At 44.3% G+C, this 14,151-nt stretch overlaps 1 protein-coding gene across 1 annotated transcript in view; it reads left to right on the top strand.

Annotated features, from left to right (window-relative positions):
• SLC5A10 (solute carrier family 5 member 10) overlaps positions 1–14,040 on the top strand; it is an 86,774-nt gene extending 72,734 nt beyond the window's left edge. The window contains exons 11-14 of the mRNA XM_075830615.1: positions 7,093–7,261; positions 10,683–10,898; positions 13,504–13,609; positions 13,788–14,040. Coding sequence (XP_075686730.1) covers positions 7,093–7,261; positions 10,683–10,898; positions 13,504–13,609; positions 13,788–13,981 — 685 coding nt within the window. The 3' untranslated portion in view covers positions 13,982–14,040. The remainder of the gene's footprint in view (positions 1–7,092; positions 7,262–10,682; positions 10,899–13,503; positions 13,610–13,787) is intronic.
• Positions 14,041–14,151: the final 111 nt, after the last annotated feature.

The raw sequence follows: 14,151 nt of genomic DNA, 5'->3' as shown, positions 1-14,151 counted from the left end.
TCTCTGGAGGACTTGGCCCTGCCATGCATTACACGGACAGCCCATTATTTTCATTTGCATTGTGTAATACTTCATTTCTCCTGTGGCGGCGCTGCAGGGAAATTGAACACTTGCTGCCAGGTTCCTCCACAGATTACAGCTGATCACCGGCAGTCCAAGCAGTGGGACTCCCTGTGATCGACTTATCATTGGGGGACCCTTCTAAGAAACAGGGATGGTTCAGAAGAAAAGAAAGCACTGTAGAGTCACATGGTCTATCACATGGACCCCCACAGCCAATCAGCAGCTCTGAAAAGGATCACGTGACATAAGAAACAGAGTAGTCACAGGCTCGACACCTGATTCTATTCTAAGCTAAGATATAACGGTGTTGGTGCAAATATTTTTCTCCGTTTCACAGAACTAAATAGATAATATACACCGGTGATTATACTTGTATTTTTTTCTTTCCTCCTTTGTCAGAGGTTCTGCCCTTTAATTAATTAGAACAGAATTTGATGTGACTAAATTAATGATTTTACATTGTAAACGGATAATGGATATCAATTTAACAATTAACATATTTGTTACATGATATCAATGCGTTTATTAATGGCTCCAATTATAGGAGGTGTGAATAGTTATTTCCGTCAGAGCAAGACCGGGTTCACACAGCGTTTTTTGGCGCTGATTTTGACGCAGAAACCGCCAAAAAACGTCCAAAATCGCGCCCATAGATTTTAATGGGAGGCAGAGGCGTTTTGGGAAAAAAAAGCGGCATGTCCTTTCTTGTCGCGGTTCCGCCTCTGACCTATTGAAAACAATGGGAGGCAGAAAAAGCGTTTTTTCGCTGCGTTTTTTGCCCGCGGTCCTCAATGTCCGGGGACGAAAAACGCTGTGAAAACCATGGCAAAAAAGCGCAGACAGGTCAAAATCTGACTACAGGAATTTTGAGGCAGATTTTTCATGCCTGCAAAAAACGCAGTGTGAACTAGGCCTAATAAAAGTGCCTATACCCAATAGAGAGAACTGCAGTCTGATGTGTATGGGGGGGGGGGGGGGGGTGTACCGATTCTCCCCGAACGACAGATGTTGGAGTAAAGCTTCTCTTAGGACCGCAACCTGGAGATTCCCAATCCCCGTGAGGGGGTCAAGTGTGAAGTCCGGGACTCCGCTCCTCAGTTTAGCTGAATCTTTGATCTTGACACCCAGTTCACGATCCAGTCCTCCTAGTCCGGGGGGGTGAGAGAGTGGTGGCCATTTAAAATAGTGATTTTAAAAAACAGCGCGGATGATATCCCTCCTTCGTCACCCCGCACCCCTTGTTTGCACATAGAGATTCAATAATTTGTGGGGACGCGGCTAGTCACTATAATAACCGTATATTTATACATCTTCCAGTGTGTTTTCATGCTAGACGGCAAATAACCAAAGCGGGTGCCATGCACTTATCCTCCATGTGTCATCTCCCAGAATCCTTAGCTGTTGGGATTGTTCATAATCTGCTGGTATTGCAACAGCCCAGTGACGCCCGGTGAAGGAAATGGGCCGTGCAGAAGACCGGCTTGTGTGACCTGGATAACTTTTTTTAATTGAATTTAATTAAGGAGCGTTGTTGAAGTTGAGGGAAAAAAAATACAATGACTAAGTGGCCGCGATCTAAAAGCAGATGATGAATCACGGTGAAGGAGGGCCGGGCTTATATCCCAGGAGAATATATATTATCTTAAAGTGGAAGTAACAAAATAATAATTATAATAGGCAAGGAAAGTTGCTGCCATCACAGAATGTTACATAGATAAGGTCCTGTTCACATCACAAGGTTCCTACGTACATGCGAAACGTTTCCGTAGGGTTACAATAGCCAGTCAGAATCCAATTGGTCGTCGCCTGGCCCGTATACCGCCAAAAAATATGTTGTAGACCGCTATTCCGTGCAACAATATCCAGTAAAACGACGTATATCACGCGGTCTATGGTTTATTTTACAATAGGAGCCTATGGGTGATGGATGCCACTATATGAAACTCATCAGAGGCATCGGGTTAAACGTATATGTCAAGAGCTTTTCCTGGTGTGTACGTTAAATTGAGGTCATAAACGTTATGTGAACAGGTCCTTACGGAGACCAATGACTCAGGCTTTAAAAGGTTGTCTGCTTTGGACAATCCCTACTTGTTAGAAGGTCCTATCAGAATAAGGTGATCTGCTGAGACTCCGAGCGATCAGCGGTAATCTGTGGGGAAACCTGGCAGTAAGTGTTTAGTTTCTCTGCAGCGCCACCACAGGGGAATTTAAGTATTACACAAGGTCTATTCATAATCAATGTGTTGTGTGCGTGATACAGGGCAGGACTGGTCCTCCAGAGTGAGAGACGCTCTTTGTAAACGCTCTCCACGGCCAAGAGATGAGGTTCCTGAACAGAGGACCCCCCCCCCCTATTATCTCAGAATTCCCTAATAGGGTGTATGACAATGGGTTTTCTAAATTGGACGACTCTTTTAAAGAGAACTTCTATAAATGAGATTGTCAGTGTGAGACCCTAATAGAGTTATACTAGTGAGGGTAATCACAACCACTTAACAGCCTCCAAAGTGGGTGGGGCAACATAGAATCACTTCCTGGTTCTGTGGAGTCACATGGTGCATCACATGATCCCTCTCAGCAGCTCTGAAAATGATCATGTGACGCACTCTTGCTTCTATGTCACATGATGCTATTCAGAGCTGCTGACTGGCTCACGTGATACACCATGTGACTCCACCGAACTTTTGTGACAGTTTGAGGGGCTGTCAGTATATGTAATTGTACCCACTAATAGACTTCTAGTAGAGTATTGTACCGGTGTCCTTATTTTATTAGGTCCGTCATAGCGACCGTGATAAACCGCTTAATTGTAGTTTATATTTTATCCCATGATGCATTATTTCCATTTTTATTTTTTAACTCTTTCCTACCATGGGCAGATCATTTTAACTGTATTTTGCGCCTGCCGGCCATCAATTGGTCACATTCTTTAGTGCAAATTTCCAATAACCAACAATCCGGTGACATTTTATCCTATCCTGTTGAGTGAGGCCTAAGGCTGGGTTCACACGAGCATGTTACGTCCGTAATGGACGGAACGTATTTCGGCCGCAAGTCCCGGACTGAACACAGTGCAGGGAGCCGGGCTCCTAGCATCATAGTTATGTACGACGCTAGGAGTCCCTGCCTCTCTGCAGGACAACTGTCCCGTACTGAAAACATGATTACAGTACGGGACAGTTGTCCCGCAGCGAGGCAGGGACTCCTAGCATCGTACATAACTATGATGCTAGGAGCCCGGCTCCCTGCAATGTGTTCGGTCCGGGACTTGCGGCCGAAATACGTTCCGTCCATTACGGACGTAACATGCTCGTGTGAACCCAGCCTTAGAAAGACATGAGGGTGGAGGTGGCTGGCGATAAAAATATGCAAATCATGCATTTGAAGCTATCACAGTAATCTGGGTGTCGCCCTGTCTAATACCGGTATCCCGGTGAGCGGTTTGCTAGTAAGGAACTTTACTATAGCGTGCGCCAGGAATAAAGGGCATGATGCGCCAATTGGGGAAAGAGGAGCAGATACGGAGATACGTCAGGTTATACTTTGTAGTTCTGGAAATCGTAGCCAAACCCCCTTTCTCCAGACTCGCATTGTATTAGAAAAAGTGTCAGGAGGCGGCGGGGCTGGATAAATATGGCGCTCAGCCTGGGCACCATTCTCTTCATTGCGATTACACATGGCGCATTTTCTCCTGACTATAGTGAAGAACTATAGAATAAGGCCCCATGCACACGACCGTGCCCGTAATCACAGTCCGTGATTACGGGCACGTCCGGCCGCGGACAGTCATCAGCATTTTCGGCCTGTGCTCCCATATAAAGTCTAGGAGCACGGTCCGCAAAAAGCAAAAAACAGGACATGTCCTATCTTTTGCGGAGCCTTTCAACGGCCCGGACACCTTCCCACAAATATACGTGAAGGTGTCCGTCGGCCATAGAAATGAATGGGTCCGTAATTATGGACGAAATCTACGGTCGTGTGCTGGGGCCTTACATCTGGATGATGAAAAACTGGGTGATATCCGGCAGGTTATCATGTCATTCAAGACTCAGAATCCCCACCAAGCATTGTAAGTGCAGGCACACCCCGGTATTCAACAGCGTTTTAATTCCACCCAGGCGAAGGAAGCCACTAAAATGTACGACGCCACACCTCTGTAATTGTTTTCAGCTTTTGTCTCACGCGCAAAGCGTTCAATTAAACTTCCCCGTGAGGGAGCAGACGACCCAGCCGTAAATGAAGAAAACTTGGCAGCTTCTAGTCACTGGCACGAAGACACGATAAAAGAATAATAAAGCAGCGGAAGGTTCCTGTTGGCTGCAGTGTTACTTAGTTCATTGTATTTGGTGGGGGTTTGACTAAGTTCTGTTTGACTTGTTGTGTTGTACCCTCTTCTGCTGCCAGTGGCTTTGATTAGAAATGAAGTATCACATGATGATGCAAAAGGCATTTATACAGTTAGTTGCAAATGCAGAATAAAAGTGACGAATGATTGCCGCAATTTAAGCCACACCCCCAAAATGAAAACGGTCGGCCATGAGAAGAACACCCACCCACTGCGAGCTCGGCAGTTTCCGTACTCCCGGCCACCTCGTAACTCAGTAGCCAGAACCCAGCGACAGCGAAAGAATGTAGGATGTGGGTCAGGGGTCCCGTTCTAGAGATAGGTGCGGGTCCCAGAGGGGGACATGCATCTATCGGACATTTATGCCATAGCCACAGGATATTCCATAAACGTCCAGGATGGGAATACACCTTTAACTTGGTCCTTGCAGTGGATTTGGAGCTTTGTTTCAGAAAAACAAAGCTCGGACCGTTATAAAGATATATAATGAAATCAGAGCAGAATTTTAAACCTATTTTAGAAAAATGTGGTCACCGTTCCCTGCTCTTTTGTAATGTCTTCAAAAATATGTAGAATGAATACAGATTCCTACAGAAAAACCCTCGGTATGAAGTCGGAGGCATATAGAGGTACAGCAGGACCCCATAGAAGTGTATGGGTGCCCTATTACGGCTCCGGCTTGCTATTGGAATATATGATAAGCGTTCGTTGTAGTTGCCATGAACAGACGTGACGCAACCTCTGGTCTGGATGAAGGGCCCTCGTCTCGGAGATAGGGCGTGATTTTGCATTAGACGAAGTCCTTGAACCTCTTGTTCCCTCACTTGTAGTTAATGTTCTATTGTTCGAACCAGGAACCAGGTAAAAGTCTCCGCACTGAATAGCTCCGTGTTCACATGTCATCTGTGTAATTGTTACAGGTTATGGTAAATTTACTTAATGACATGTGTAACAAAGCTCCGCACCTGCCAAATATTCATTGCTGGAATTTCTGAAATAACCCTGAACAGCTCAATCCTCCCTCAGTATCTGTGACACCTGTGAAAAGTCCAGCGCGGCTGCTTCATATTTCCAGATCTCCCCAGATACTATCGGAGGCACCAGTCGTGATCCAATATATCTTCATTCTATTTCTTTTCAGGTTGTCGTAATATGTACTGCATACATTAAAGGATATTAGAACCAGTAGGTAATGTAGTCCAAAGAAACCCTTGAAAGGCATGGGAGTAGGCAGCTCGCTCTTGCAGTTTTCCTCTTGGAGTGTTGCATAAGCCCTCCACTAGGAATACTCATCATTGGAATGAATGATATGCGGAGTAGGTTGGTGCTGCATAAGAAAGGAATAAGAAACAAAATACTATGTCACCTGACAAAAAGAATGTGACATATACACATCATTGGACAAAAATGTGCTGTGGAAAAATAAACTGCGTGATTGAAACGGATGAGCAGCCTACTCTGTGAAATTCAGTAGCCGTGAGAAGATTGATTATAGCCAAAGACAGAACGTAGCCAAAGATGAAGCATATCCAAGGAATGGGAAGTTATAGCTAAAGAAAGAGCAGGGAAATAGCTGAAGACAGAACCTAGCCAATGAAGGAAGATCATCAAAGACAGAACATAGTCAATAATCAAACATGGCCAACGATGGAACCTGATCAAAGAAAATACATAGCCAAAGACAGCACATAGATACTGGACGTAACCAATGGTAGACCAGAGACAAAGTCAAAATATAGCACCAGTGATGGAGTATTGCCAAAGACAGATCATAGGCACGGATGGAAGATCCAAACAAATGGAGGATAGATAAAGAAAAGTTGTAACCAATGATGGAATAAAGCCAACGATAGAACATGGCCAAAAACAGAACATAGGCGTTGATTAAATATAGTCAAAGAAAGAACATTGGCAAAGACAGAACATAACCAACACGGGACATAGCCAATAACCGAACATAGAGGGATAGATAACAAAACCAGGAACAGAAGATAGCCACACATGAGCAAAAATAAAATGTAGCGAAAGATAGGACATAGCCAATAACAGAAGATAGCCAGAAACAGGACCAAACAGTGAAAGAACATAGCCATGGAAAGAACATAGCTGAATTTAAAGCATAGCCAAAGACAGAACATATCTGTACACAGAATATAACCAGTGACATAACATAGCCAAAAACTGAACATAGCCAATGAGAGAACATAGCCAAAGACCGAACTTAGCCAATGATAGAACAGAGTCAAAGACTGAACATAGCCAAAGACCGAACACAGTCAAAAAACGAAAATAGCCAAAGACTGAAGATAGCCAAAGACTGAAGATAGCCAATGATAGAACAAAGCAAAAGATCAAACATAGCCAATGGTAGAAAAAACTCAAAGATCAAACATAGACAATGATAGAATAAAGCCAATGAGAGAACTTAGCCAAAGACCAAACATGGCAAATGTTAGACCATAGCCAATGACCGAATTATACTAACGAGACGAAACATAGCCAAAGAGCGAAGATAGCTAAAGACCGAACCATTGATAGAACAAAGACTGAGCATAGCCAATGATATAACAAAAGAAAACACATAGCTTCATCTGTCAGAATAAGACAATCTTCTTAAGGCAGGAATCTAGAATTGAGATTTCTCATTACAAAATGTCAATTTCTGTCAATTATCTTTGCAGGATAGTGACTGTGGTCCTTGTGATAATCAGCGTGGTGTGGATTCCCATCCTGCAGAACGCCAACAGCGGGCAGCTCTATGTGTACATCCAGTCTGTCACCAGCTACCTGGCGCCCCCAGTTACAGCCGTGTTTGGCTTGGCAGTATTTTGGAAGAGAGCCAATGAACAGGTAAACCCCATGTGTGCCCGGTTTGGTCCTGAACACACAATACTAAACAATAGACATACCACAATAGGCCGCACCCAATAAACACAATGTATCTTAACACACACAATGCACAGAGTCACTTTCTGTACAAGTATATAAGGTCACTGGTCATAATGAACGTGGAGTCTCATGACAAGAAAATCACAATAATGACTTAAATGCGGATGATTGGGGAGTGGTTCACGTTTATGTCATTGAACAGATTGTTGTTCGTTTCCAGCTGAGATTTTAATTTGGAAGTGGATGTCATTTGTTACACATTAGCGACACTTAGTTGAGCTAAAGATACAAGATGTGGGGTAAGTGGACTAAATAGCACAGACCGTCCTGTCGAGCAATGATATCATGTTAAGACTCTCCCCCTGAGCTTGTAATCGACCGGATGTCACTTTATACAGGCTGTAGAGAACATTTTAGTAAGTTTGGATGGTTCCGTCCGAGTAGATGCATTTTTTGATCAAATTTTGCTAATGTCACGGGTGGCAGAATTTTAGAAACGGGCATATATTCAGTGCCTAGGGGTAGTTAAATAGTGGCCGTAAAATTACAGCTGTAGAGTCCCTTTTATTTGGAATTTGGGGTGCTCGGAGCCATTAGGAAAGTTCTCTGAAAAGGATAAGTGGGGGATGGGGCGCAAGCCCTTCCAGTCAGCGGCTCTCCTCCAATCAGTGGCGCCACTAGAGCCCCTTGGCACCAGTCACCCTGTCAATTAGAAGATTCTCCTGGTTTCGAATACTGGAAACCTTGACAATCAGCCGTTATCGGGGTAGTTCGTGGCAACTTTAAGGGATTTGTATTAAATAAATGGCGAACCATGTAATACATGGACGGGCCACTCTTTCTTAGCAGCATCCCACTCTGGCTTATCACTCCTGAGCAGGGGATCCTGAAATCTGATTGGTTGCATTTGAAAACTGCTCCACTTTTCCTTTGCACCAGTTTTGATCAATGTTCTAGACAAAATAGTAAAATTTACTAAGCAGAATGCGCCAGAGTTCCAAAAAAGTAAAGTACATGCCGTGCGCCATGTTTAAGACACAATTTGCACCTTCTTCGACAGTTTAGAAAAATGCCTAGAAGGACGAGGACTGGAGGAGTTGTAAAATGCACGTAATTTGCTGACGTTGTGCGCCATTTTTTGGTGCAAAATATTGGTGTGAAGTACAAAAGCCAAGAGGTGGCATAAGAAACAGTCTAATGTCTCGTGAGTGGTGCCACATTTATATGCGGTGCCATTTGCGGCAATTTGCACTTTTTCTGCCATCTCATAATACAATTAATTTTTTTACTTTATTGATAAAAGTCATTTTCATTCCCCCCTTTAAAGAATTTTGAGTTAATAGAGGGGCTCCCCGTCCTTCAGGACCCTCATCTCATCAGCCAGAGTGGAGAGCGGATACAAAGAGAATCTCTCACTCTGGAGGACCCATTACATGGATAGCCCATTGATTTCAGGGGGAACTGTGTAATATTTCATTTCTCCTCTGGAGGCGCTGCAGGGAACACATTCTTCTAACATTTAATCTATTGCATTGTATAAATTTCATTCTTGTTTCTAATCTAGATGTAATATATTAGTTCTCAGGCTTGTAAGTAGTGATAAAAACAGATCAGAAATGTTATAGTCCTCACATCAGCGGCTGTGCACACCACATCAGATCCATCATCCTGGGACGCGTCAGTCCTGCAGATTTTCAGCTTTTTACAGGCGTTGAAAGTCAGAGGCAAGGCTCAATAATCCAGCATTATGTGACAGGCTGGATTCAGGAACACAGAGAGAGTCATCATCTTTATTTGGGATAATTGCTGCATTGTAAAAACGGGTGTGGGAAGATTCCTGGGTTCAAAATAAATCCTAATCCTATCAGTTATCCCCCTCCCCTGATAAAAGTGGGAGTTTTACATCATATCTGCTCATTTACAAGCGCCGACGTTCTGAGGATGGAAATTGTATCTGGTAATATTTATTTGTTTAGTCTTCGTGGTATGGAGTTGTACCTGCTTCTCAAATACTAATTAGTATGGCTAGGTCTAGCTTCGCAACCAATTTTATTTATTGTTCCAATAGTTCTGTAATAAAAAAATTAAGCAACTTTGTAAATAGCCCTGATTAAAAATCTTCTACCATTGTGTAAACAGCTCCTATGCAGAAATATGGTCTCCATGGTAACAGACTACAAAAAAAACCCTGTGTAGTCTGATCCTGTAGTCATGTGTTCGTCTCTTCCATCTTAACCAGAAGTGGGGACAGAATCTAAACCTGTAGAGTGTGAGACATGATCTGAAATCAGTGACCAAATATTTACTCGGCTCTCAGGGATGCGCAAGATGGACCAGAGCCTTCATATATAGACTAAGCACTACAAGTTGGTGTTTGGTTGTTTTTTTTATACACATTGAAAAACAAGGAATGCTGGGAATTGTATTTCAATGGTGACAACAGTGAGGGGGGAAGTAGCTAACTTCTCCTCCGACTGGGGTTTTAATAGAAAATATAATTTGATATGTTAACAAATACTTTTCAATGTCTGGGTGTTAGGGAAACGATAAGGTTGGGTTCACACACACTATTTACGGACGTAATTGGGGCGTTTTAGCCCCGAATTACGTCCGAAAATGCGGCTCAATAGCGTCGGCAAACATCTGCCCATTCATTTGAATGGGTCTTACGATGTTCTGTTCCGACGGTCATTTTTTTTACGCCCCGCTGTCAAAAGGCCGGGCGTAAAAAAGACGCCCACGTCAAAGAAGTGCCTGTCACTTCTTGGGACGTAATTGGAGCCGTCTTCCATGGAAAAACAACTCCATTTACGTCCGTAATGGACGCAGTGAAAAGTGCCTCAACATGCCATTACGGCTGAAATTACGGGGATGTTTTCTCCTGAAAATAGCCCAGTAATTTCAGCCGTAACGGACGCTGCCGTGTGAACATACCCTAAATCTCCAACAATGCCGGCTATAACAGTTTATACCCTCCCCCCTTCGCCACTAACAGACCCTTTCTGACCCTTTTGCTAATTTTGGCAAAATCCAACCTGTCTGATGCATGTTTTTCCTGACATACACCTTGAGTGTGCGTCTGCCAGCCACGATAGACATCACATTTTTAGTAGATTTCACCAAAATCAGCAGGACCTGCGGGCAGAAAATTCTATGGGCAGCATTAGGGCTGAACCCTGTTTATGAGGATATCATGAATTCAATGGGTAGTCACCCAAAAAGGCAGCTATATCGTTTATAGGCAACCTGAATGATCTCCTACTCAGTATTAGGCTTTAGCTATGATGGCAGATATCAGAATATGTTATAATATACGGTATAATACTACAGTACGATGCCCGTATATTAACACCATGCTCTTGTGTCTCTTCCCACCTCACAGGGAGCATTCTGGGGTCTTATGATCGGCCTGGCGGTTGGATTAGCTCGGATGATTATGGAGTTTGTGTATCCCATTCCTCGGTGTGGAGTTTACGACGAGCGGCCGTCTATTCTGAAGGACATCCATTACCTGCACTTCGCTATTATTTTATGTGCGTTGACAGTGGGAGTAGTGGTCGGGATAAGTCTATTAACGGAGCCCCCCCTCCACTCTCAGGTTGGTATAATCCATCTGACGTAATACACCAAGAGATCAGGAGGTTATTCACTTTTCTTGCAATGCTACTGAAAATGGCGGCATGTGACACCCGAAACGCCATTTTTTTTTAATGTTGGTAATAATTGCCTAACCACTCTACTTTTTATAGGGGAAAAAAATGTGCGCCCTGTAGGAATTCAGGGTAAGACTTAGTTGACATATATGGCGCATATTTCGATCTCCATATTTACTGATGATACATGTGTCGCCACAGTGCCACCGGGTACCAGTGGTGAAAACATGAACTTCCCGATCATGAACCATACAGGAAGAAGCCTCTGTGCCTCCAGGTTTTTACTGGCCCCATAGTGATGTCAGTGCGCGGTCACTACCAGTATTAGCTCTTTGCATGTAGTTGCAGAATCTGACACTTACAACTCTGGAAACAGGATTTCCCCTCCCCCTCATTATTATTGGGGTCCCTATATAAGAAGAGCAGCGTCACAATGTGGTGGAATAGTGGAATAACATGATAATGTTCAACGATGACATCACACGAGGTGGAGTCAGTGAATTCTGTATACAGTGTGATGTCATCACATACCGAGACTCATGTCATCCATAGAGGTAGATTGGGAGAGAGGGGGTTAAGTCTGCCTAATGTGAACCTGAGTCACATAGAGGAAACAGATGAGAGATCAGGGCAGGAAGAGACAGAGCTGGAGATGTCATCCTGCCCGGGAGAATCACAAACCCCCATTAGGTGGCAGATCAAACACAGCGGTGGTTCTTATAATGAGCAGTAGGGTCTATGAAACAGATAGGCACAGATAAACTATTTCTAACTATTTCCAGGGCGGGTTCAAGTTATGTGGAGGCCCATAGAGCAAAATATTAGGAGAGGGGCTTTCAGAATTCTCAATTTTCCTCTTTCTAATAAAGCGAATGTAATGATGGGGGTAAGGAAACAGACAAGTGAGCCCTAATCTACCCGCCACTCAGTCCCTGCCTACTTGCAACGACCCGCCCTAGGCGACGGGGTACAACTGGGCGGCGGTCCCTACGCTCAATAAGTGCACGACAGACAAACAGACAAGGGTACACAGAAGCAAGGGAAAAGGGGCAGTTGCCCACGGCAACACCGTGAGCAACAAGAGTGGTGAACAAGCCGAGTCAAACCAGGAGTGTACGAAGTACCAAACGCAGAGCAGGAGAGTAGTCAGTAAGCCAGGGTCAATATGAAGCAGGGCCAGGAATAGATCAAGAAGCTGCAGCAGGGCCAGGAAACGAGAAGAATCACAAGCAAGGAGGAACAGGAAAGGCAGGTATAAAAAGACAGAGGGCGGGAGCTAGCTCCGTCTGGCCAGGCTGTGATAGGCTCTCCCACTCCTAAGCCTGCCATCCTGAGTGGTGGAAGATGGAGTCAGTCTCACCGACATAGAAGCAGGTGCAGACTGATTACCTATGGGCGTAGATACAGAAGCTGTGCCTGGCAGATCCTTAACAGCTAATTACAATGGTATTTAGTATATTTTATAGTGCTCTATACAGTCCCATACATTGCTATAGCCCATATACTATACTGCGACTTTCAAGTGCCTCAATAACACCACCAGACTGTGCCCAATATTAGTAATAATAGTAATATACTATATCTAAGTTATTACTTACTGCAGCCATCAGACGCCATGTCAACCGGTGCTTGGGCATGAAAGGTCCTTAGATGGTGAAGGCCCTCTGGCAATTGCTCTTTTTTCCTCTCCTGTAAACCATATTTTATTAGCGCTTCTATTGTATTTTGGTTTTATTTGCCAGTAAAACTTATAAAACAAGGAAAACAACAGAGCAGTCAGTACAAGTAGAAAGCAACAAAAGTCTCAGGCAAAATTACTTATAGCTGCCTGATCCAAATGTGACGCCAAGTCTGGGAATCCGCTCATAGACAATTGAGGCCATAAGTTCCTGAATACAGTAATTCATACAGAAAGTAATAAAATAACTCTTAGCCATGTTATTGAGTGCAGGGCATCATGGGAACAGGTTGTTTCTTGGTAATCTTAGATTGGTGCTTAAAGGGGTTGTCCACACATGAACAACTGATGATCTATCCACAGGATAGGTCATCACTATATGATCAGTGGGGGTCCGACACCCAGCCGGATGTTATGCAGGGTATGCAGTATTCTCAGCCGGAAGCAGATGGCTCCGACTACTGCATAGTGGCCGTACTGGAGAACAGCAACTCTGCTCCTATTCACTGCTATTCCGTGACCAGAGCCATCTGCTTCCGGCATAGACCTTCGGTGTCCGGAGCAGCTGATCAGTGAGGGGACCAGGAGTCGCACCCCCACCGATCATATAATGATGACCTGTCCTGTGGATAGGTCATCTGCTGTCCGTGCGTGGACAGCCCCTTTAAGAAATTATATATTCAAGAGATGGGAAAGTTGAGGTGAAGTCATCAATCTACTGGTCCGGTCTAGACGAATAGCCGCGACCACCGTTGCACAGATGTAGGTGGTTAACATAGCTGCCACCGAGAATCCCAGGCCTACATACTCTACCATGTGAAGGACCTTTAAGAAGACCAGTGATAGATCTGTGATAATTATGTTTTCGACAGGTGAAAAACCTGACTTGGTGGACAATACCCCGTGGAAGGAGCCCCCCCGAGATCACACTCAGGAAAGTGTCCACTCGAAGCCACTCATCCCCAGGAGAGAATGAAGGTGGGTTGAGTTGTAAACTATTATTGTATCAGGCGGTGGTACCAGTGGTATCAGGAGCACATGGTGTAGTCCACGCCACATATCAGAACGGTTGGATCAGAGGTGCCTGATCCATGGTTCCCCGATGCCCTTTGACTTGAATATTTTCTTCTTGCTTTTTTCCAATTTCTTTGGACAGTCCCAGCCAACTGTTCGCCGCGCAGCCGGACCTGGAGCAGCATGTTGTGCAAATCCCCCACAGATCCAGTGGAATCTCCCTCCCCCATTCAACAAAGAAGTATTAAAGAGGATCCATTTTGGGCACGGGTGTGCTGCATAAATGCCATCATTCTCATGTGCGTCAATGTTTTCCTCTATGCGTATTTTGCTTGAAGACCGAGCAGCGGAAAACACTCCATAAAACATGAGTGCCCTTTAAATTAACCATTTTGTTGTCAGCCAGCAATACTTGGCAATGGTTGACACCAATAAATCTCACAGCTGGGGAATACCTCAATATAGTGGCACCATTGCCAGCCTGTGCCATGGTTCAGCTTATTACG

This window comes from Rhinoderma darwinii, chromosome 6, assembly GCF_050947455.1.
Source record: "Rhinoderma darwinii isolate aRhiDar2 chromosome 6, aRhiDar2.hap1, whole genome shotgun sequence".
In the NCBI taxonomy this organism is placed as follows: Eukaryota; Metazoa; Chordata; class Amphibia; order Anura; family Rhinodermatidae; genus Rhinoderma; species Rhinoderma darwinii.
Note: the sequence above shows the minus strand (reverse complement) of the source record. Positions and strands in the feature narration are given on the sequence as shown.